This window comes from Cloeon dipterum, chromosome 1 (assembly GCF_949628265.1).
Source record: "Cloeon dipterum chromosome 1, ieCloDipt1.1, whole genome shotgun sequence".
Taxonomy (NCBI): Eukaryota; Metazoa; Arthropoda; class Insecta; order Ephemeroptera; family Baetidae; genus Cloeon; species Cloeon dipterum.
In genome coordinates this window covers 16910569-16936150 of record NC_088786.1, presented here as the reverse complement: position 1 = coordinate 16936150, position 25582 = coordinate 16910569, and the positions used below count along the sequence as shown (strand labels likewise).

Genomic DNA, 25582 nt, shown 5'->3' with positions numbered 1-25582 from the left:
CTCGCCAGTGATTAATTTTCTCTGCTTTTCCACCGTAGTGGCGAAAAAGTCACCTTGACAGATACAGTATGAAGATTCACGCCGACGCGGCCTCGTTTGCTCTGCAGAGGGATCAGTACCAAAAGATTAATCGAAATTGTAACTATAACAGGAATCTTGTGGTGGAAAGAAAAATGGAAAATGTGCTACTTTTAGCATGAGCAGAACAATTGTTGTAATTTGAATATTTTAATTTGGTCCTGTTTTTACCATTGACAAATTTCATTCCTTTCTATCCTTTGGCAAGTGCCATTAGAGTTTTTAAAATAATAAGAAAATTGATTTACTTCCATTTTTATAACACTCTTGAATGAAACGAGAGGGTTTAGTTTTGATCAGCGTTTTAAAAACCTAAAGAAATGAGCGTGTGTCCTAATCCTCTTAATTAAAACTGTTAAATTCTACTAAAAAATTAATTTTACGTTCTCACTACTAAGTGTAAACTTGCGTCAATTTTTTTCACACTACATCATGACATTTGTTCCATAATATAATGAAATATGTGGGGAATAAAGTTAAAGAAATCCACGATATTGCAGTTTGTACAAACGATTTTAGTCGTCTTCATCCGCTCTTATCTAATCAGAAAGTCATCCAAAAGTTAAACACGTACCGTGTAGAAAAGGTTAACGAGCGTTTTATCGAGGATATAAAAGTTAAAATTGCAGTTTCACACGAAAGCCGCCGCTGGTTGACACTCGTCGCTAAGACTTTTATGAGACAATGTGGACGGAAGTAATTCCTGAATTATGTTTTTTTAAACAAGAAATCTAATGCGCATTTTAAGTCGGAAAGTCATTTAAAAAATGACTCCAATTTACCAACAAAGCTATGCAACCCTACAGAATTTTGAAATAATCAAAATAAAGCAAAAATAAATTAATCTCTACTGCAAAGCTGTTTCTGCACGCGATTTTCCAAAAACATTTTCTGTTAGAAAATTTTGGGAATGAGAACGAAAATTTCCAAATGATTTTACACCGTTAAATATATTGCAAAAGTATTTTTTTCTGGGGGATTTTTAAATTAAAGTATCGTCAGAAATTTTCTAATTCTAATTCTGGTGAAAATGTCAAGAGACATCAAACAAATTATATATTTTCAGTTAATGAAAAAGGCCCAAATACCAAAGCCAGCTAGGGTATTTATTTGAATGAATTTATTATTAAACGCATATATGCGTGCGACACTAATCCTATACAATCAATTCTTACAAGTCTTTGCTGCTGTTCTTAAACTAATTCTTTTTACTACACATTTCAAAATATGATATTTTCACACTGTTCTCCACAAAATCTACATTTACAAATCTCCTGAGGTTCATAATGGTACATCTGAGTTGCACAGAACAAATAGTGATATCCATGGCATGCAAATCGAGTAAATACATGTCTATCTTCAAAATTCGGCACCCTCCAATTCCCATGCATCATTGTTTGAGTTTCATAAAATGCAACACAAATCAAGCGTCTATTTATAATCTTTATGTTAACAAACTTCTTATAATTATCAGTTTCAGGGAGATCATATTTCATTTTAAGATCTTGGCGTTTTTCAACGTTGAAAATATTGTACAAAGGAAAAGGCAATTCTGAGGATTTAAATTCGCATAGAGGAATTAGTTTGAACCATACATTGTATAATTTAATTGATAAAATCATGCATAATAGATTATACTCGATTTTCATAGATATTATTCCGGCAAATCAATTTGGATTTATTAAAGGGAAGTCCACAATGCAAGCAGTTACGCAGCTCATTGAAGAAATAAATGTCACAGTACATGATAGGAAAAAAACATTGTTTGCGCTGTTTTTAGACGTGAAGAAAGCTTTTGATTCGGTGGATAGAATTATAATTTTCAGAAAAATCGTAGAGTCAAATAAATTGTCACTAGTAGGGTATTTATTTAAAAACATATTTTTTCATAAAATGAAACATTATCAGAATAATGCCTTTTTTCAAATATCAGTAGAAAATATTTTCAATATTCAGTAGGAATACCAAAAAGACATACATTTAAGTAGAAAAAATAAAAACTAATAAGGAAAATTAAGTCAGAAAGTGAAATTTACATGCGGTGTGTGTGTGTGTGTGTGTGTGTGTGTGTGTATGTGTACCATCATGCATTCTGGAGACAATGGAGCGCAAATTCAATTTGGCAATCGGGGGTGTGATTAGGCGCGACTGCAGCTGTGTTAGTCGAGGGTGTGTGGCTGGTAGGTGGGGGTGGATTATGCACCCCCTCCGTGGCGTGGCGTCAGGCGGCCCGGGGTGGCCCGCTTGCAGGCTGCGAGCTGCGCGGCTGCGGCAGTCGGGCGGCGGGGTGAGCGCGAGTGTAAGCCAGCCAAGCAGCCAGCGATGACGCCCGCGAGCTGGTGGCCGCGTCCGCCGCCCCTGCGCCTCCTCGGGGCCGGCCTGGCCGCCCCCTGGGCCCTCGGCGTGCTCGTCGTCGTCGGCCACGTGGCCAGCGGCGTCAGCGGCCCCTGCACGCTGGCCGCCCTCCTCATGGCCGCCGTCGCCGCACTGCTCGCCGGTGAGTTGCTTGCGTACGCGTATAGTGAGTGTCTGTGTGTAGTAATCTCGGCATTCCACTGCGCTTGGGCCGCATTCCATCCGGCTGCTGCTTGCCCAGCGAATTTACGACCAGCCTTATCTTACCAGCTTTCCGCATTGTTACCCTCTGATTTAGCTAAACAACCCTTTATCATATTTAAGCAGGGATTAAAATGTATTTAAACAATTTTCGGTTTTTTCTGCTTTGAAAATAATCATTTTCAGGTTCAAAATGGTTAGATTTCATAAGTAGATTTGCTTAGAACGTTTATCAGGAACGATTTAAAATGTATTTTTATGATTTTTAGAAAAAAACATTTTAGTTGTTTGTATGAACGGTTTCATTTGTTTAACAAATTGTAGCTCTAGAGGAAGGTTTTTAAACTATCAAAATTTTATTGCTTTCCCAGATATGTGAAGCATTTTAAATCAATTTTGTTTTCAACACCGAATTATCAAAATGAATCAGAAGAATAAAATCTCTGAAAATATTCGCATCCAATTTTCCGATCTGAGGAACTATGATAGAAATTTTCTTTAGAATATTACATATGTATAACTGTAGGGATACCTACATTCTGTCAAACAATGCAAATCACAATACATACAAATACACAACAATCGCATCACATTGTTTGCTGAACAAATATAATCGGACTCAACACAGTTAAAAATCATGAGAATTCCTGCAACTACCATGACGACTGGACCAGATTGATGTGTTTTTTTTACCTATATACATAAAACAAAGTTTTACAAAGTTAACATTGAATCCACAGCAATAAGGAGTCCTTCTAGATCCACCGGGATTTGTACCTGGGGTAAAGACCGGAACAAACCGTTAAGGGAAAGTTACAATTTTGTCAAAATATCATAAAGACCACTGACTGCTAATCGATTTTTCTCATGAAACGTTGTTTACAACAATTTGTAAACCAAAATTCTTCCATATTGAACAACTCCTTTTTTTTAATATTTCGTTAAATATAAATTTAAATGGTAGCTCGTTCTAAAATTTTGTAAATAATAGTTAAGGCCAAATTAGGAGTGATTTTACACGAGTTTAATTTAAATATATACTTAAAAAACCAGGCAAATATCAATTTGCCTTCGCTGCACCTTTTCTCGTAGAGTCGAGAAGTAGTGAAAAATTCATCACAACGCTTTATTTATAAACATTGATTAAATCGTGCTGTGTACTAATAAATCAATGAAACTCGTCGGCCTTTGTGTTTTGCGGCGTCCATTCTGCTGTACATGTACGGCACATTTCATACGTTGGACGAGTTTGAGGCCTCGTGGCGTGTTGGCTGCAGCAACTCAAAGTGCCGCATAAATTGCCTCAAGAGGCAACCGCTGCCGCCACTTTTGTGTTGCCTCCGCGCTGGCTCGGCTTGGCAGGCGCACGATATAACACCGCGTCAACAGCATCCGTGGATTTTTCTGCAGCTGCACTTCACTATTCATCTGAAAGTGAGATTTCGGTGCCGCCAAACTTGTCCCTCCGTTGCACATAAATCAAGCGCGTTATTGAATAATATGCAAAGTTTTTCTTCCGGCGCCACAGCGCAGCGCGAACGCCGGTCTGGAATGTCCTATTTTTGTGTCTTTTGTTGCGCGCCGTGAAAGGCTTCCTCACCACTGGCCCTTCTGCCATATTCGCGGTGATTTATTGCAGCGCAATTTGATTCATTTTATGCCGGGCCGCGCAACCTTGAGTGGGCAGGTCGATTGGCCGATTTTTCACAGCACTAAAAGCTCGTCGGTCTATATTTGAGGGGAGGAATCACATTATTTTAACAAATGGATGGTTTAACTGCTTCTTTATCACGCCGTAAAAAAATATTTAAAACGATAAAAAAACCTGGAAATTTATCGCGTACTGCTTGGCTTTGTCCATTTTTTTATTGTTTGTAAGGATTGTGCAAAACCAATAATCCATTGTGTTTCTGTGGTAGCTTTGATGTTGAGTCCATCAAATGAACACAAATCATGATTTTTTATTATGACGTACGATCGAGGAGACCTGATGACTTCCAAAGTGTTGAATTACATACACGATTCACCTGAACTAAAAAAATCGCTTTTTACAACCTTTTGACCCTCTGTATCTCAAAAAATAAAAATTGCACCATCTTGAAATTTTCTACACAATGCAATACACACTTGAGGCATCATTATGTCCCTATTTAAGAAAAAAAATCCATTTTTGAGCCATTGATAAACACATATTACTCAAATTTAAATAATATCAGGGATTTAAACTTGAAAGTTGTAGGCTGTTTAGTTGGCTTTCTCCTCTGGCACAAAGCTCAATGTCCTAAAATCATTAAAACTCGAAAAGTTCTCATATTTGTGAAAACCGAAAGGCCCATCTCTCCAGATTTTAGCCCGATTTCCAGGAATAACAGCATTAATTTTTTCCGGCAAACTTGGTTATTATTTCGACGCCTTATAGAACTGTAGCAAAATAACAAAAAATCAGGATGATGATCAAACAAAAATTTAAACATTGCAGACCATATCAAATCTCTCGTAGAAACACTCATATTTTGAACTATTTTTGTTTCTTAAGTAGAAAGGCTCAATTGTTTTTAAAATATGTATGTATGTTCAGGCAGTTAAAATCCTTTTGCACAAGGAGGTTATTCATTTTTGCTTGAAACTCAACTCTCATATATAGGTCTTTTTTGTGAAAACAAATTTTAAAAATACATCCTTTCATGGAAGGATTTGTATACAAAGCAGAAATATATTTCTGCGATATCATAATCATCAAAGCAAGCCCTTTCCACCCTTTATTTCAACGCATTTTTCATACACCCCTCGAAAGAAAACTCTTTTCTCTCACTTGAAGGATCACACTCAGACGGTTAGTCTTTGACGCAGCTATGTGTTTTTCAAGCCACCTGGGGAAACGAAACAAAAGGCTCGCCAGAAAACCTCAGCTTCTCACCCAAGTGCCCTCGAAAATTGTAAGCTGCTTTGCTTGGAAACCGCTCTCAGATATCTTACTACCTTTTCTCCTCCGCCTGCGTCTGTATTGTATTTCAAATCCGACGAAATTGTTCTGGCATTTTTAAGGATTATTACGGCTCGGCAATTCAATTAACAAAATTTAAAAATATGTGCATTTAAAATGTTAAAAAGGTAACGAATTATTATCTCTTAATACTAATTCATGTTTTAAGTTGTTTGCTATTTTTATTTATGATTTTGAAATTTTTTATTCGATCCAGCTAATTTGCAATCAACAAAAATATTCTTGTGTGCATATACACAGTAAAAGCTTTGCAAAAAAATTTTAAACAATTATCAAAAATTTTTACTTCAGTGTTTTCTAATTACTTAGATTTATAAATTTTGTCCACAGAAACAACACTCCACTATTTGAAGAAATACCCCTTTCTTGCTTTTCATTTTTTTTAGCTGGCCAAAAAGCAGCATTTATTTTCAACATTGATGATTTGATAAAACGCAGTAGAATTCATTTCGCATAACATGAACCCCGCTTTTTTCGTCAAGAGGATTCATGTTTGAAATACACATTCAGCGGACTAAAAAATATGAAGCGATTCCGGTCACGCTCGCAGGCATGTGTACAAAAATCACTCTGGCTCTCGCGCGCGACACACCCAAACGCAGACCCCAAACGTTCACCATCTGCGGGGAACGATCGTCTCTTCTCGTCATTTTTCCGAATTCCACCACCGAAGCTGAAAAAAACCTGCGTGATTGTGGTGAGTCTGATTTGCAAAAAACGGCTGCGATCATGCATGCAGGCGAAAAGGGAGTCGTTGTTTATTCCGATCACACGAGCCCTCCGCCGCTCTCCGCCTCCGTGTAAAACAGCGGGAAATTAATTTTGCGGCGGAGGCGGTGGCGACCTACTCCCCGTTGCTCGTGCAAATGAGAAAATTTCTGCAGAGAGAGAACAAAAATATATGAGTAAACAGAGACTTCCATTTCGCGTGTGCAGAAGCAGAGGTGCTTTTTTACAGCAAATGAAAAATTTAGGTGGAAAAAATATTGAGCAAAGCTGCTCGTACAACGTACACAATGGCAAGATTGGGTTTTGTGTGTGTCTCTCTCTTTACCTTTTTTATTCGCAGACATAAAAGTTATTATTAACAGAAAAAAGCAGATGCTCGCATTCTTTATGACATTTTCGAAACTCGTTAAAGGGAAAATATTTTTTTTGCAAAATTTACCTGTGGTTTATGACCGAGAAAACATTTAAGATCAGACAAAACTCAACCATTTTAAAGGAATATGTACATATTTTTTTGCGTTGCAAATTAACCGTATAAAATTAATTTTTAGCAGGATAAAGATTATCGTAGAAAATACGATTTATCATGACGAAATCATTAAGAGATATATTTAATTTAAAACAATTAACTAAACATGCCCCATTGAATGCATACCAATCAAAATTTTCTCAATTGGCCTAGAACAGGAACGATTTTTTCAGTCAGAAAAATTGAAACAACAATAGTTTCCATTTCTATCGCTAAATCAGCGCCCCTGTAATTTAAATTATTAGAAATTTCAAACTTTCCTGGTTTCTTGAAAAGTGCCTGGATTTCAATTTTCTTTACATTTTAAGAATCTGCTTAGCTAGACGAGAGTTGAATGACGTTTAATTTTTATGCTTGAGCAAAATTTCAACATTTTACCAAAATTTCCAACATTAATAATTGTTCTGGAGAAATCTTGTGCCTAAATATTACGGCTTGTAGAGAAGTTTTAATTTTTCTAAATTCAATTTTCGTCTTTCTACTCATGTTGGCAGGTTGCATAATTTACAATCAAAATACAAGTAAATTTTTAAACCAGTTTTGGGTAAATTGGAATATCATCATATGTATCAACTAACAGCGAAAAATTACTGTCGAAATTTGGCTGCTTCATCGATTCCTTGTGTGCAAATGAAAGACATTATAGCTGAGAGCTATTTCGAGACGGTGGTAGTTAGTTACGTAAACCCTTAACCGACATAGGTGAAGCCTAGCAAGCGCGGTGCCCAGTGGGCAGTGACGGTACGGTGACACGGTGGCGCAGAAAATTGGCTGAAATCGCATTTTACAAGGGCGGTGGGTCTTTGTGCTCGTGACACGCACATGCTCCAGCCAGCCGAGGCAGGGGAAATAAGCCAAATCCTTTGTCTCGCAGGGCGCGATGTTATCTAGGCTCTTTCTGCTTGCTAAACACCGCGCACACGAAGCCAAGCAACGAGTCCAAGTGAGCCAGGCGAGTAGTCCGGTGCCGACGATAGGTGACTCGAGATAACTTTTGCGCACAATAGCTTCATAGCGCTGTGCTCGGGAGCTGCTTAATGGGAAATTCGCATTGTTTATATCGATCGTGGTGCACACACAAACGCAACAGATAAGCTTGCTCTCTCGGCTATATTATAGTGAATTTAGTTGACGACCGCAATTCACAGAAAGCTACAGCCTGGCTTATGCGGTGCAGCTCTATTTCTATGAAACCCTCATTATTGTGATACGATCAAATACGTGTGTGCAAATAAATTTTAAATGAAGCAGCTTCTAATTAATTTAACTCGGGCGGTGTTTAACACTAAGTACAAAATATGCTTCAACGGATTTAGTCGATTTTCTTTGAAAATATATAGCTTAAATGTGATTTTTATTAAATTTGTAGTCCTTAGGCACACGCTCCCAACAGGTAAATGTAATGAGAAAGATGCCAAAGTTAAAATATGTTTAAAATGTATTAGATTTATGAGATTTATGAACTATATTATATATTCTGTTTGTTGGAGCCAGCTTTGGTCTTTCATGAGAATTGAATTTTTCACTTTAAAAGCTTTCGTTTATTTAAGATGAAATACCATGAATGATAATTGTTAAATTAATAAATATAAAAAGCGGCTATATAGGAACTGCAGGATCGAGTGTCTTTTCAACTCAAATTTATGCTCATAAACCCCTCTCTTGAACTCCCCTTTTGAATTAAAATCTGTTATTTTTGTTCCGACAAGAAAAATTCCTTACTGGCCGTAAATCAGAATTCTACGGTTTTCTGAGTGGAACATGATGTTATCGATCAGCGTCTCTGAAGTGAAATTCTGTCGGGAATGTTGCAATAGAGCATTCCTAACGCACTTTGCTTCCATTTATATAAATTTCAGAGGCGACTCTTTCGTTCTCAACGCTTGGCCAATTTTTCAGGCCGTTTGCTCGCTTGATGATGATGGATTTTTCCAATTGAAAGGCACGTTTTATTGGAAAAGCGTCTCGTATAGTGCTCGCCATCAGCATCGGCACCCTGGGCGAATGAATAAATAACGGATTGGCAAAAAAGGCGGCCCCTCGCCACGCCACGCAGGCCAGGCACGTGCGCTGCTGCTGCTGCTGCTGCTATTAAGGAAAATGTCTTTGGCACGAGTCTTAGTTTGTTTATAACGACCCGAGTTTGGCGCAAAAAGTTCGTTTGCGCGCCCCCAGAACAGCGCACACAATAATTTAGCAGCGTGCACTTTATTAAAATTTGCACTCGCTGCTTGGGATTCACTCGCAGCTGCTCCCTTCGCTGCCCTTCAGTTCCCCAGGAAAACAAATCACTGGCTTTGACACGGCGTTTTTTTGCACTAATTGGCTTTAGGAATTTGTTTCGCCTTATTTATGGAAATAAACATTGACATTGCGGAGGCGTATATCTAGCGAACTATACGTAGCGGGGGATATTCTTTTGGCAAATCTTTTCAAATGCTAATAAATTATTTTAAATTAAATATATTCTGATAATTCTATTTTTTCTAAAAAAAAGTATGCAAACCATTTTCGCCGCTGTACAAATTGGCGCAAGTTGATAGGCTCAGACCGTGCAAAGTTAGTTTTCTGTCTCGGGTATTTTGGCGCAGAAATTCTTTGGCTTGTCATTTTTGGCAGTGTATCTGACCCGAAACACGGCCGGACAGGCGGGTATAGGCGAGAGAGCAAACTTGTTTCCTTTCCATCCGCACACGCCACTCAATAGTTAAACGCGCGCACGCCATGCTCCTTTTCCCATTTTCCTCCGCTTCTCTATTTTCGCGAGAGCCAGCCTCACCACTATGGCGAAAGATGCTATCGATCTGGCCGAGTGGGTCGCCTCTTACTCCACAAGTTGAAATAAAGTAAGTTTGTTGCGAGAAAAAAGACGATGCGCGCCGCCGGATTAGACGAGAGCGTCGCACCAGGAGAAAAGGGCCGGCAGCAGCCACGGGGCTTTTTCCCTCGCACACACACACATACACGTTATTAATTTTTTCTGCGCTCTTTTATTGGAAAGAGGCGAGTTAGTTTGAAAGAGTGGCAGCCTGCAGCCATGCCCTCGTCTTTTTCCCGTCTCGCAAAATCGATCATCCGTGACTAATTGGCAAACCCGAAACGAGAGCAGGAAAATAATTAGCAGCGTGAATGCGCTTGGTATACGGTTTCTCAATTTCGGCACGCGAAATTAATGCTTGACTCGTAAAAGGGCTAGTTATGAAAATTTTTCCTACTGTTCCGGGAAGTCATATATATCATGTTTTAATATGCTTTAATAATAATTTAATTTGAATTATATCGACGTTTCATTTCGCCGAAAGAGATTTTTAGACGGTTTTAAAATCACTTTTAGATGGATTTTAATTTTACCATATTTGAAACTTTTGTCTCCATACAGACAAAAAACCGCAACAATTTTATTTTTTACACCTAAATGATCAGGAAAATAAAAGGGATTCTCAAAATAAGTATCGTATCCAAGTTTGAAAAGTTAAAAATCACTCATGTTCTGGGCCCTCTCTGATATATTTTGGGACTTTTAAACTTTTTGTGCATTCTAGAATACTTTTTTTCGATACAAAAAGCTAGACTAACACACAACTCATTCTTTGTGTCATTTGTGTGTCAATATTTTTCTAATTTTTCTATCAGGGCAGAGTTAATTTTTTTTCAAAAAAATCTCATTTTGATTGTTTATTGCTGAAAATGATATTCCTGAATTAAAACAAAAACATATTTAGGGTTGGTAAATGACAAATAGAACCTAAGCAGCATAAGTGACCTGATATAGAACCAAAAAATCGATTGGTCAGTAAAGAATTAATATTTTACCGATTAAACTAATCTTAAAATTTAGTCCCAACCTTAATTTAAATTGATTTTTACAATTTTGTGGAAACAACAACCATACAGGGTAAATAATTTTTACAGGATGGCATGTATCGAAAAGGAGGCAAAGAAAAGTTAAAAAAATCTGTTAAAAACTCGTTCCCACAGCCATTGAAACACTGCTTTTATGAATGGAATATCACTTTGATTAAATAGTAGGAATCATGAATATAAAAAAGTTGTTATTTTTCAATTAAAACTGATCAAATCAAGAAGGTTTCCTCTCCACATCCCATGTGTAAAATTAAAAATTGATTTTACTTGTTTTCCCAGCAGCATTAAATTCGGATTGGGAATGTGGAGGAAGAAGTGGTGTGGCGAGGGGTGGAGAGAAAGCTGGTGGAGAGCAATTTGCATAAAAAGTACGGTTCTCGGTCGTTTAATTAAATTCGGCGCGTTTGCACTCTGTTTTCGGCGCTCTTCCCTACGCAGAGCTTTTTGTTTGGTGGAATTTTTAATTAGCCACGGCGGGTGACTCTCGAGCAGAGCACTCGGTGAAAGTAGAAAATTGCTCAGCGGACACGAAATGATAATGGGCAAAATTTGTTTCATGCAAAATCTCTGCTTAAGCTGCAAAAAGGTCCGCTGTTCGTTCCGGCAAACATCTTTTAATGAAAAAGGGGAGAGAGTACCAAAGCTGGCGAATTTTCCATTATGATAATCTCGAAAATGTGATAAATTGGGAGGGTGTGACTCAAATTTATTGAGTTTTATTAATATTTAAAATCATTCAAAAGAAAATTGAATCAAAAAATGGAATTAAATTGCCAGAATATAAAGATTTGTTTAAAAATGCTGTCAGCGATAATGTTTAAAATTCTTTTTTACTGCCAGGAGGCTATGTGAAGTGGTTTTTATACACATATATGTAACCGAACTTTTTAAGAGCATATAATTATAAATATTAGGAGTCCTTTTCTATGGTTGGAAAATCTGAAAATCTTTTTATACTTTAGTTTGCTTTAATTTATAAGCTTTGTGTATTTTACTACCATCTAAAACGCAAAAAAATCATTTTATTAATTTAAATCGCTGATGTAGAGGATTTGAAATCAAGCGCGTGCTTTATTTTTTAATTATTATATTCCAGAGTGTTAAAAATATGCATTTTTGGTCTGGTGCAAAATTTGAGTTCAGTGACGGATTTAAACCTAGTTTATTTTTATCACATATAAATTTTATTAATTTACATATTCCACACGAGTTATTTTAATTTATTTTAGAAGCAATTTTCTATATCCTTCTTTTCACTAAATTTTAAGGAAAAACCTTTCTCTTTTTTTAAATGCTAAAGCAATATCACATTTTTAAATGTGCAAATTTTTAAGTTACATACATACATTTTTCTTCAAAACTTTCTTTTGCTCGAAACGACTTTAATTTTTTCGGAATAATCCACTTGAGGGAAAAACGTGATGAACAAAGCAGTAAACCCCTAACAAAGAGGCCATGAAATTAAATTGACTTTTTTTCTGTTGCCAGCGCTGTGCCACTCGGAGGTGTTTGTGAAGCGACACGCGTCCCTTTATGAGGCGGCAAGACAGGTGCTGGGTGTGCGGACAGCCCTGGCAATCGGGTGGGCGGTTGCCGCGTGGCGCGTGGCCGCCCTGGCCGCCTGCGCTCGTAGTCTCGGCGCCACAATCGACTACATATCAGGCGGCCACTTCCGCGCACTGACCAAGCACGCAATGCTGCGCGTCTTCCCGATGCTCCATAGAATCGAACCCGACCCTCTGGCCGCTGGCGCCGCCTGCCTCACCACGTTGCTCTTTGTACTCGGGCTTGAGGTATGGAAATTATAATTTGGAATTTGTTGATTCTCTTGCCAACCAATTCAAATAAAATAAGGATTATTTACAATTGTGTTAATTTGGATTTTTTCACTTCTGGTCTCAAATTTCCAATTACAATTTATTGTTGCTTTTCCTTTAGATAATGTAATTATATTTGATAAGAAATTTTAATTCTAAATTTTTTGTAAATTTTTATTTTAAACTTATCTAGTAAATTTAAATTTGTCGATTTTTGGAAAAATTGCAGCGTTCGCGAATCCTGCGCCTGTTGCTAAACGCGAGCGTTGCTCTGGCGGTGCTCTTCTTCCTGGTGATTGGCACCACGCACTGCGAACCTGAGACCTGGGGCTCTCACGTCTTCCTGCCGGCCGGCGCAAGAGGGGTGAGTCATCTGAGCAATGGAAAATTCTAAACAATGCCTCCACGGATCGGAGTTTCAGCTTTTCACCGGCGCGGCTATGTGTTCTGTTGGCTTCCTTGGCGTCAATTCGGTGAGGGCTGAGGCGGCCCGCGCGTGGGCCCGCGGTGACCGCGGCCCCTCGCTCACTGTTCAACTGATTATGTGCGTCGCGTGCATCTTTGTCTGCCTCGCCACTTTCCTCGCGGTCACCGTCGTCCTCACCATGATGGTCCACTTCAGGTAAAATATAAAAATCTCTTGTTCAATCGAAGCTAAAATATGATATGTATTTAAAGAACATGTGTAAGTGAAACAATTTATTTACTTTGCAAGAATAAACCAATGAAACAAAATTCACATTATTTTGTTTTCACCAAGGTCATTGGGTCCAGAGTCGCCAGCTTTGGTGCAGGCGTTCGAGGTGCGCGACGTGGACTGGGCGCGTCTCGTCATGTCCGTCCTGGGCATCTCGGGCCTTTCCTTCGCCCTGGTCGAGCTTGCCCACCCTCTGCATAGCCAGGTGCGCGCCCTAGCAGCTGACGGCCTCCTTCCCAGGCACCTGGCGCGTGACCTGCCCATCACCGGCACCCCGGCAGCCGCCATCGTGACCTGCGGCGCCTTGACAGCAGCGCTGGGGCTAGCGGCGCCGCTCAGGCTGCTCCTCCAGCTGGCCGCCCTGGCCGCGCTCACCATCAACTTGACCCTGTCGACCGCCTGTCTCTGGATCAGGTACCGCAGCCTCAGCAACACCAATGATCAAATTTTAGGTGAGTCCGTCAAATTGTGAATTTATTGGAAATATTTCGCTTTGACGGTTTTATTTTATAGAAAATGGCCAATAATTATAAAATCGATTTTAAAATAGTTTATTACTCAATTTTGAAAAAATTTGGTTGATTAACAATATTAGATGAGGCATTTAAATCTACCGGTGGGTCATTTTTTACATTCCTATATGATTGAACAAAAACTGACTTTGAATTTTGATTTTTGAAATTGTTATATCATTTAAATATTTGTTTATTGTAATAATTTCTTAAAACTGCTTTTTGAGTGAAAATTTTTCCCCATTTGAATAAAGGAGGAATACCGACTTTGAGCGGCGGGCTGACAGTGCGCAGTTTTAAAGCCAAGCTGGGTTCACTGCCCGTGGTGGTGCAAATGACAGGCCAAGGTCACCGATGGGGCGGCCGCAACACCGACGAAGCGCAGCCCCTCATGACCCTCAGCGCTGACGGTACGCATTTATTTAGCACTGATTCATACACCCAAATGTATTCATTTATTCTGCATATGCTAATTTTAATGGTTCATACCCCGTTAGATTTCGGGGGCAATGATTCCACAGTCTTAATCAGATAGCTGCAGTGGAATATTAAAACGTTGCATGCAAATGGATTCATTTTCATAATTTTAGTATCATTTTTTGCCGTTCCCATTCGTGTTTAGGCCCTGAAAAATTAAATCAGGACCAAATAAAAGTTAAATTTTATTATCTTTCGAATTTGTCAGTGATTATTCCTCTTTTCGTGATCTATCCAATGGTGTACAAATTATGAGTTTATTTTGCTTTCTGGTGCATACTATCATGATTTTCAATAAGGAGACAATACTCGCTGCTTGATTAATCTGCAAACTTTGGAGCCAATTTTCTCAAATATACAAACGGCTACACCTGCAAAAATTTTAGCGCTTACCCAATTTTCAAAAAATATTTTTGAAAAGGTAAAATCATTTTTCATACTTCTGTAATACAGATCCTTTTAAGAACAATAAAGAAAAAGTCATTAATTCAGCGCAGGAAAAATAAATAAATTTAAACTTTCCTTTTAGACGAGGTGAACACAGATGCTGTAGAGTCGGAAAGCTCGGAGCTTTCCGGCTACGAGACGGACAGCAGCGCCAGCACGGACATCGACGCCGCAGTGGCCGAGTTCAAAGAGCGGCTCCAAGTGGCCACCGTAACATCGTGTGGCGGTTCGACTGCCCACGTACCATTGTCCATTGAGCCAGACTCGACCAGCTCGAAGAGGGCGCGATTGGCACTGCTCGCCGCCTTTCTCACCGTCGTCCTCGTCTGCTCCACCTTTTTAGTGGTCAGTGCATCCCAATTTTTTTGTTCGATTTTGTTGGTTTATCCGCAATTTTACATGTTTTTCATAAATTAAAAAAAAACGGAGAACTTATTTATTTATTTTTGGTCCATTTTTTCGCATTGCAAAATTAACGTCTTCTCCAACCAATTAATCAGTACCTGAATGTCCCTCTATCATGCAGGGCATCGAGAAACACTCGTTAGGCACCCTGGTGTTCTCGGGCTTGGCGATGGTAGTAACTGTGGGCCTGCTGCTGCTGGTAGCCCGGCAGCCGAGAATTCGCTCCACCGACGGAAACTTCGAGGTGCCCTTGGGGCCATGGTTGCCCGCCCTCTCGGTGCTACTGCACGTCCTACTGCTGGTGCAGCTGCTCGCCTCGGCTTGGCTCTCCTTTCTCGCCATCGCCTTCTCAGGTAAGCTGAAAATGGATGGGACCCCGACCTGACGGAATTTGAGCTATGCAACACGCGCAGCATATTGGTTCAGACGGTTGCATACCCAAAATAGGATTTTACCAGAACAATCGTCTCAGCAGCATCTGAATGAAAAAAAAATTAATTCAACATGGAATAAAATTTAGACCAATCTAGCATCATTTTTCAGATCTAAGAACGTTAAAAACAAATTTTTTAGATGAAACAGATATTTTCAAAGCTATGAAATAATTCAAACATTTTCATTTTTCGAGATTAAGTTATCCATTTTCACACTAGCTTAAAACGTTAATTTAGAAATACAAATAATATTTCATATTTAATTATTTTCTTAAAACCTTCTGATTTCTTGAAATTTTTTTATTTTTTTCTATTTCTGCAGAAATTTTGCAAAACCACCATTGTACGTAAAATTTAGTTTTTAATTCAGTAAATGTAAAAGCAATAAAAATCTGCGAATTCCCATTTCTCAGGTGGATTATCAATCTACGTCCGAGAGTGGCGGATTGCCAAGCGGCTGGGAGTGGCGTCGCGGCGCCGCGGCGAGCGGATCCATTTGCAGGCGGCGCCGCCACACCCGACGGTGCCCACCCTGGTGCCCAGTCAGCGGCGCCTGGCGCCGCACTCGCAGCGCCGCTTCACCACGGTAGACACGATCGTCATCAGTCGGTGACCCTCGGCCTGCCCCGATCCGAACGACGTGTAATCGACAGAGTTTAATTGACACACACACACCCACGCATGCTGTGTAATTAATTGGAGTGTGTAACTAATTACGTGAGTAACCGACTAATCAATCACCAACCGAGCGCACACTCGCAACACCAAAGAACACGTAGAGAGAAATATCACACTCGATTTTAAATAATTTTATTGAAGCTGAAGAAAATATGAGACGCACGCAGATTTTGGAAATTCGATGAAAATAAAAGGAACTCAATTTTTTTGGCATCAGACGTTGAAACTAGAAGAAAAATTTCAATCTAGTACTCTCTAGGTGATTTTATTATAACGTCTTGTAAGAATCACATGTTAACTAATAATAAAACGGGCGAGATTGGTCAAATTATGATGAAATTCAGTAAGCAGACAAACTAATCTTGATGAACGAGACGATCAATTGTTATTTTAAAATTTTCGATTTTTAAATTGATTGACAAGTTTTTCAATTAAAACAAAATAATTCCGGCAAACTTGAAAACATTGTTAGATTGAAAATTTTGGACTATAGTGTTTCATTTAAAAATCACAGAAGTGAACACGTTTGATGCTAAAGAAATTCCTATTATGCGGAAGGAACGCGGGATTTTACTGTAAATCGGTAATAATATGCTAAATCATTGGACGGATTTTGGCGAACGTGTGTATAAAGTAAAAATTTTCAGATGGAATGGAAACTTTTTAGGGAGAGGAGGTTTGGATTTAAAATTTGGCAACCGACAAAAGGTTTTAATAAATACTATACAACATATTTTATTAAAACCTAGTAAGTTGGTTTTTACTGTTATAATGAGAGGTTGTTGGATTTTAATTGTGGATTTTAAAATATTGAAGAAGTCTTCCTGCTGAACGGAACTGGCTCCAGTGAAATTCCGCAACTGCTGGGGAAAAGGATATTGTAGAATTAAGCATGCGCGGATCGAATCGCCTGCGATCGAACGGAACTGATAATAATACGAAATGAGAGGGTTATCAGAGTCAATGAATCTCGCCGCCGCATTGAAAATCAATAAAATACATATTTACCTTGGGAAACTGGGACGAATCAATATAATAAATAAATTTGCACACGACGTGTGTGTCTGTTTGTTAAAAATAAAAAAAGAGAAGAGAGCGAAGTGAAAATTTAAAGATCTCGAAGTCGCTCTCGACTGTGTAATCAAAATCTACTATAAAATACAAAATATATAATTCGTTTAAACGATCAATAAGTGTAAGTGCATGTTTGCTGGATGTGGTGGCAATAACATTGATTTTAGCAGGGCGGCTTAAGTGATTTTAAACTTTTCATGTATCATGCCTGAATGCACCGCGTCGACACGTGAAATAAGCCGCAAAACTCAATCAGGGTTTCAAGGAAGACTTTCAATAGATTATTGTGCTGATTTATTCCCTTGCAACTTAATTCCTTCCATTGCACTGCGTAGAAGAAACTCTTGCTGCCTCATAGCTTTTTTTGTTTTGGTTGTTAACCGAACGCGAACAATCACTTTTATAGTGTATAATAATTATTGTGTAAGGACAGAGTAATTAACCGTCCTCGAATGCGAAAATACGACGAGCTCACGAAATATCTCTCAAAATCCTATTTTAACTTAGCGGTCGTAGTTTTCTCGTTTGCATTAAAAATGGTGTTTACATATATAAACCTGCCGCTTCGTTGGTTGTTTACGTGCGTATAATATGTATTCAAATGTATATTTCACTGTGAGACAAATCAGTAAAATCTCTATAATTAATTGTTTTTAAATGTTGATCGATATGGTATATATAATATGTGTATTTTATATCATGGAAAATGCGTCCCAATGCGCTAAAATATATCGAATTTTTAATTGTGTAATTAACCGTCCGTTGCATATGGTGAGAATATAAAAATGAAAGATAAGCTAATATAATTATACCACACGTGAGTTATCTGTTAAGGAGCATATGCTGCTGAAAGTGCTTTATTCGAAGAAAATGGAATCCGTGACAAATAAAGTGTAAACTAATAAGAATATATAACAATAAAATGGTGTCGTGCTAACAAGCAAAAGCTGTATTGCAAGTGTAAAATCAAAGATGTACAGCTGGTCGAAATTCATTATCATCTTGTGTAAGGCCATGTAATTGAATAAGTTAAGAATAAAGATCAACTAATGACGTACCTGCATTTTATTTTTCTTCTTTTTAAATCTGTAAAATAACGCCGCATCGTACAGGATGTCCCAAAAGTTGACGACCACTTGCTGCCCTTTTGAATCAAGGGGCCCTGGATGACTGTTGACCTGCTACAAACCGAAAAGAAAAGGTGTCTAATTGGAAAGCAGGCAGCATTTTAACGCGACAAAAAACTTCGGGTTTTCCGTCGTTTAGACATGGTTTCTGGGGGAAAAGGTTTCTGCGATCACATTATTTGATCAAAAGGGCAAAAAACTTTTAGATATTTTGTATTGATTTTCAGGAAAATTTAATTTTACAACTTTTTCTAGGTTGCATTTTAGTAAATCGCTGGAGTGAAGACACGTTGTGGCACACATGTCGCAAAGCTTGAGAAAATCGTAAAATTTTACGTTTCTACTGAAATTTTCGGGTACAATCCTAGTCAAAATATTGATTTACTATATTAGCATAAAACCGATTATTAAATTGCGTCAGAATGCTCGCAAAGTCATGATTCGAGCTCAATTGATGTCCTGAAACTCCTGAATGAGTAAATGCCGTAGCGGCTACTCGACTTTTTGTTTTTGGGTTTTGATGCATAGTAAAAATACAAATATTTCCTCATGTAAATATCTTTACAAGGCAATTTTATTGCAAGTAGCACTTAAATATTCTCACATTGTCTGGTTCAGTGCAAAATCTGCACTTTCGTTTGAATTTCCAGACACATAATTCATTTTAATTGCGCCTACACAGCTGTTTGGGGTTAACTTACGACTAATGTGATATATGTGAGCAAAATTTTAAGTATCATAGAGTCTTTGCCTAAAAATTCCTCCACATCACGTCACAAGATTAGATGCGTTTGGTTGGTTAATTACTTGGGGCGTGTGATTGGGACATTCTGTTAATCTGTTTAAATTAATCAACTACCTTTTTACAAGAAAACTAAGCACGATTTCCGAGTCTGTCTTCAGTGCCAGCACAAACACTCGTTTTCCAGGCTCTAGCGTCGCAATTTGGGGCAAGAACCGTGATGATAAACATAATATGGCATTCACTGGAATTTGCGCAGCTTCTTGTACTCGAACACCAATAAGAATGGCTGTCTCATCGGTCAGTATAATAATTTCATACTCGACTAGCAAAACCATGTGCTGTGTGAAACAAGCATTAGAAAACACTTTTGGCCGTAGCAGAATACTGGGTTAGTTAATCAGGCAGGTTGAGGACTTGTGACACAAAGGTGGCCACGTCCGTGTCTTTGTTTTGGTGCATTGTGATGAACAGATGCTGCAGCAGCTGTTCGTAGTTCGGTCGCTGTGAGTATTGTTTCTGCAGGCTGAAATGAGGAAAGGGGTCAGTCAATATCGGGGTTTGTAGAGTTTCTGTTTGTTGGATTCCTATTTAAAAAATAATAGGCTTTTGCAATAATTGCACTAATTAAATGTGGCAAAGAAATAGCATTTTTCCCGATGAACTCATAGTTCACAAAATTGAATGTTCATTTTCTTTCTCGGGGGGTGGGGGGACCAAAATGTATGGTTTTCATGACAATTGATATTTACCTAGTTTTTTTTATCCATGACAAATCACCAAAAGTGCTTAGAGGGGAGCAAAAAATAATTTCTATTTTTTATTTATTCAATTCCTGCGGATATTAAAATTACTTCTTTACGGCATTGAAAAATTTAGGAATAATTATTTTAAAGGTAAAGAGTAATTCAAATCTGAAACATTTAACGCGCGGACAATATTTATGTCCATTATCCGAAAAATAAAATAAAATCAAAATATTTTACCACTGTGTAATGAAGTCCTCAAACTCTGGACTGAATCTGTTGGGGGGCAGTCTGGGCGCGGGGTCCTGCACAACCTGTTTGAGCTGGTCGAACGGCGTGCCCCACGAGTTGTACGGGAAGTTGCCCGTGGACAACTCGACCATGGAGATGCCAAGGCTCCACACGTCTGACCGGATGTCATACTGCGACGGATTACCGCTTGGGTCAATCCTCTCTGGCTGCAAGGAAAATTTCTTGTTACGTCAACGATTTAAATAATGCAAAAACAGTGATAATCCACTAGCCTTGAAAAGAATTGCCTTGAAAATGTGTTTTTTTTTTATTTGTGTGATTTATTCTTTTATATTATTTGCGGCAGATTAATTTTACTATTTGAGATTACCCTTGATGAGAAAAATCCATTCATGGGTTAATTTTTGACAGTCCATAAAACTAATAGGTAAATTCCAGCATAAAAATATTAAAAATTAAATAGAAGCAAGTGTTTTTCTTGAAGGTGATTAGATTTGCAATTATTTAACTTGTGTTACTAAATGATTGATATTATAAATTTTTTCTCGTCGTGGAGTCTCCATTACAAATTTAATCAAGATTGGACAAAAACTACCCATTTTTTCCAAATGAAATTGACACAGAAATCCAAATGAAACGCCACATTAATTTCAAAGATTAGGCTTCATAGCTCACCAATGGGACTACTTTGTAATTGTTCACTAGTAAATCATTTTCTAAAAGCTGATGCAAAAAAATCCTTCCTAGATGTTTTTCAAACATAAATTTTCTTATCCTAAATATAACAACAGCCCTTCATAAGATAACATAAAAATTCTCAGAGACTGCAAGAGCAATGCACCTACCGCCATGTATGGTTTACACCCAGCGTCAACAGTCTTTGCGATTGAGTCTACGAGGTAGCCAGAAATGCCAAAATCACAGATTTTGACGTCGCCCCTGCGGTTGATGAGAATGTTGGACGGCTTCACATCCCTGTGGATGACTTTGAGTTGCGAGTGCAGGTAGTGCAATGCTTGCAACACCTGCAAAACACTCTTATCAGTAAAGTTGCCTTCTCAACAACTAAATGCGTGGCTGGTGAGTTGTTTGTTTTCAATTAACACCATTGTCGTTGGCAGATAACAAATTAATAATCATGTGACTCACAGCAACGGCAATCTTGCCGAGGATGTCCTCTGGGATGCTGTAGCCGTTTTTGTACACTTTGGCGTAGAACTTGTCCAGACTGGTGTCCATGACCTCCATGCAGATCCAGACGTCACCTTCGCGGAAGAGGGCGCCGAAAAACTGCACTGTGTACGGACAGTCCGAGGCCCGCATCGACACATCCAGGTCCATGATCAGCCGCTTCTGCTCCAGCGAGTTCACTGTCGCTGTGATCAACTGAAAAAATTAATCATGGTTTTTGTGGCCTTAAAACGAATAGAAATTTTGACCAGATATTTGTTTAATGTGTTGTTTTTCATTTTAAAAATATGTTCCATCACAGCCTTTAAATTTGACAAGAGAATTTAAAATCGTTCCTATTTTTTCAAATTTTCAAGAGAACAAGTTCGACTGAAAAAATAAATAAACCTCAAAAAAGAAAAAGTAAAATTGTTTCATTTTAGAACATGAGCGGAGTATTTTCGTTTCCAGATTCTTGGAAAAATGTCCGGATTTGTCAACCATCAACTCAAAATTTTGCTTTGCACCGTCTGAATACTTTCTGAATTCTCCTAAATAAGAAAAACCATGACAATGACGTTCAGCCCTTCATTACTTTAAAAAAATTTAAGATGCCAAAATAATATTATTTTTTTGCTGGTTAGTTTACACTAATGTCTTTTAATTGATATATTTTTCTGGCTAACAAACACAATCAAAGTAGTTAAACTGAATTATTAATTTATAGATATTTTTTAATATTTTTGTTAGAGAACGGTAGCTCCAATAATTATAAAATTGGCCCCTCTAACCTCTTAACTAAAACAGTCCATTTAAAAATATTTCTCAGCCTCAATTATATTTTTAGCTAAAAAATGTAGTTGTGCCTTGTGCCGGACTTACTTTGACGGCTAACACAGTGCCCGATTGAGTGTGTCTGCGCTTCTCGACCGTGCCGTACGCTCCTCGGCCCAGTTCGCAAATGCGCTCAAGGTCTGCAGCGTCCACTGTGTACTCCTGTCCACCGAGGATCATGTTTGTCTTTTGGTCCAGATTCCGTGGTGGCGTTCTAAAATTCAAATAAATTAAAACAAAGCGCAGGAATTAAATTGAGCGCTCTTACACAACGGGCAGCGGCTCCTGAGTGAGGACAAATTTTAACTTCCCTTTGCGACCTGGAAAAAACGTTCTTTAACACAGATAAACCACAAAAGTGCTCATAGGAAGGGCAATTGGCAAGCTTCTGATTAGCCCCAATAAGCTTCTCAAATTAATAGGTGCGCAAACGTGCCGATCGGACCCTCATTATCAGTTTAATGGGGACCAAAACAAAGGCAATAATCCTCACCAGACATGTTTGTTTGCTGTTTCGCTCGACTCTTCAAACTTGGCGGGCTGGCCCACTCAGCATGCTCGACCCGAACGCCCCTAGAATTCGGTTCGGCGGCCGTAATTGGTGTGCAAGAGGCCGACGAAATCACAGGACATGCGACCCGACTGATTGATTCGGCAAAAAATGACTCACGACTCACTCGCTCCACTCACTTGGGATGTGTGTCTCGTGAAGAGAGTGAAGTGACGGCAGCGCCGCCGACGGTGACTCACTCCCGGCCACGTGACTACGCCCCTTTTCCATTCTGTTCGCAGCGGGTAGAAAGGAGTGCGTGACTCACACTGGCCTGTACGTCATTGTGATGACGGAGGAACAGGTGCCAGCATTCGAGTGACGCCACTCGGAATTCCATTCATGCCTTTAAAGGTCACGCCGACATCCGTGACGCGACCAATGCTCACTTTACTTATTTTGGCAACTGTTGAGCTCATGCACAATACATAATTTCCAATAATGTTTAAGGTGTGGATTAATGATGCAAAATATTCCTTTTATTATAATTTATATGTTTGTTTATCGTCGCACAGTTAGGTCCGCATATAAGTTATTGTATCACAGTCAAAGTCAATCAAAATAGATATAATTTTTCATTTTTACCGGAAAAATAAAGAGTTAAAATTTTTCCAGGGTTTATTTCGCCATCATCCATTATAATTATTCGAGGAATACGGCAAATTCTGAGAATTTTTTCATTTGATTTTAATTTTGATATTTAATTATTTTTAATGGTCGTCACTTTTTACTACACCTCTGTAATAGCAAAAAGTGGGGTTGAAGGAGCAGACGCTGCATTCTGATCCTGCTGGTATTTTTGCAGCCATTCTTGCGGCAGTGGTTCTAAAATCGGCTCCTCGAGTGATGATGCGTCATTCTCTGAAGCAGCAATTTCTGAAGGGCGGCAGCCTCTCAGTCCTTCTGCATTGTCCCAGACCTTTAACGCGAGCGGCAGGCTGTCAACGATGAAGGCAGCCAACCCTGCACGAGGACCAGACATGCTTTCAATCTGATACCTGGTTTTTTAACAATTGTATGAATTTTAGGGAGCGAAATAAAGAAAACAATATTTGTTTAAATAACTAATAAAAATCCAGGATTTTGGTCTTGAAAAAAAAAACTAAATTAAGAAAACAAATGTACCTGATCTTTTGTATTTACCAATTTTTTTAGTATTATTGTTTTACCGAAAAACTGGATTTTTCAGGAAGATATCGTCCTGCATGTGAAAATAATGGATGATACTTAATAGAAAATACCATGTATTGAGATCTGGATCATACACCTCCACGTCGGCCAAAGGGTGACCAGGCTTGGGCCCTCCAAAGCCTCCGACCGCATAGAAAAGTCTCTCAGACCGGGCGAGACCGAAGTTGCTCCTGGCTGTGACCATGGGTGCCAGCAGCGACCAAGCACCTAGCTCAGGGTCCAGAGCTTCTCCGTCCGCCAATTGCTGGAAACCGTCGTAGCCACCAAACACGAAGATTCGGCCTTCGAACACCACGGCCCCAAGGCTGCTGCGTTGACGCACCATTCTAGGCCCGAAATTCCACACCCTGCCATCAGGGCCCAGTTTTTCGATGCTGCTGTGCACGATCAGACCATCAAAGCCACCCAAAACGTAAAGCCAGCCTATTTTTTTTCATTAATTTGTATATGTATGTGCATTGTTGAATTTTATTTTTAAATCACCGTTCAGGTTGACAAAGGCTGCGTCGCAACGGGCGCTCGTCAACTCAGGTACGACACTCCAAGCACCAACGTCAGGGTCGAATCTCTCAACGGATCTTGTTTTGTCTTGCGTTCGCTTGAGTTGTCCTCCGATGATGTAAATGCTTCCATTCATTGCCACGGCGGAGGCATAGCACCTGCTCACACTGATTGCGTTTATTTGATGGTCGATTTTTTCCAACATAAAAACTAAAGTCTATTTTCCAAACATTGGACAGTTCTAGAATTTACAATTAATACCCTCATTATTCTATATGAAAATAAAAAACGGTTAAAGTTATTTTTAAAAAGGTCCACAAATTGATTTTAATTGAATTATTTTTTAACACAAAAGTTAATCAAATAAGTTTTAATTTCTTGAAGCACAAAATAAAAAAGGTATAGAGGTGAAAAATTGAAGCAAAAAGCTTTTCAAGTTTAAAAAGCATGAAATTAAAAAGTATCACTAATTGACTTAAAAGTAGTTAGGCATGTAAAATCACTTGTGCAAAATTTTGTTTGAATAAAAAATAAAAAAAACAATAGTTGGACACACCATTTATTTTTTATTTACTTTTTTATTCTTGCATAGTTTAAGTCATTAAATATTATACATATAATTAAAATAATGAAAGAAACGGCAAACAGCTTGATTTTAAATGCTGGTTTTTAGTGTCTCGGACGTGTGAAATAATTTAAATTCATAAATAATGCAAAAAATATTATAAAATTAACTATAGATTTTCACACCGTGGGAGAGTTGGGATTTCTGATTTTAATTATTGAAAAATCTGCTGTAAAAATTCTGGTTATTTCAGAAAAATAGATAGGACAGTATTTTTGTAAATTTTCCGCTTCTGCCAAACCCTGAGAATAGGTCAGGGCTAATTTTAAGATTCTCACCTGTCCAGCGCCATGCGTGGCAGTTCTGTCCACTTGTTCGTCAGCAGGTCCACTTTATGGCATTTGTTTGAAACCAAATCACTGCCAAATCCCCCAAATAAGTATATCTCATTGCCGATCCTCTCATACGCAAAGTATCCCCGCGGCCAATCAAGTTTAAGCTCCGCAACCTATTTTTTTTTCAAAATATTTTAGAGTACATTTACAATTATTTTTACCTTCGCCCACGAATTTGAGTTTTTATTATAGAACTCGATTGGCAAAA

General features: G+C 38.6%; 3 protein-coding genes across 5 annotated transcripts; 1 reads left to right on the top strand and 2 right to left on the bottom strand.

The window, feature by feature from the left end:
* The first annotated feature begins 2332 nt into the window (after positions 1-2332).
* On the top strand, positions 2333-18358 carry LOC135947924 (cationic amino acid transporter 4-like). Of its 2 annotated transcripts, none has more exons than XM_065496922.1 (9): positions 2333-2575; positions 12249-12553; positions 12807-12941; positions 13000-13199; positions 13338-13726; positions 14041-14196; positions 14793-15055; positions 15237-15468; positions 15963-18358. In XM_065496922.1, the coding sequence occupies exons 1-9, from the start codon at positions 2401-2403 to the stop codon at positions 16160-16162; spliced, it is 2055 nt and encodes a 684-aa protein (XP_065352994.1). In that variant the 5' UTR covers positions 2333-2400; the 3' UTR covers positions 16163-18358. The 2 variants fall into 2 exon arrangements, with proteins under 2 accessions (XP_065352994.1, XP_065352993.1); XM_065496921.1 differs by lacking the exon at positions 2333-2575 and adding an exon at positions 6176-6335.
* A 612-nt stretch (positions 18359-18970) lies between these two features.
* On the bottom strand, positions 18971-22861 carry lic (dual specificity mitogen-activated protein kinase kinase lic). Its single transcript, XM_065496837.1, has 7 exons — positions 22666-22861; positions 22441-22492; positions 22221-22386; positions 21318-21554; positions 21014-21193; positions 20157-20374; positions 18971-19696 (listed from the first exon to the last, which is right to left on the bottom strand). Exons 1-7 carry the CDS (start codon positions 22670-22672, stop codon positions 19567-19569), a joined length of 990 nt encoding a protein of 329 aa, XP_065352909.1. The 5' UTR covers positions 22673-22861; the 3' UTR covers positions 18971-19566.
* A 541-nt stretch (positions 22862-23402) lies between these two features.
* LOC135947449 (kelch-like protein diablo) lies at positions 23403-25490 on the bottom strand. 2 transcript variants are annotated; one of them, XM_065496331.1, is made up of 4 exons: positions 25318-25490; positions 24397-24572; positions 23964-24336; positions 23403-23720 (listed from the first exon to the last, which is right to left on the bottom strand). In XM_065496331.1, the coding sequence occupies exons 1-4, from the start codon at positions 25329-25331 to the stop codon at positions 23453-23455; spliced, it is 831 nt and encodes a 276-aa protein (XP_065352403.1). In that variant the 5' UTR covers positions 25332-25490; the 3' UTR covers positions 23403-23452. The 2 variants fall into 2 exon arrangements, with proteins under 2 accessions (XP_065352403.1, XP_065352412.1); XM_065496340.1 differs by having other exon boundaries at positions 23541-23685.
* Positions 25491-25582: the final 92 nt, after the last annotated feature.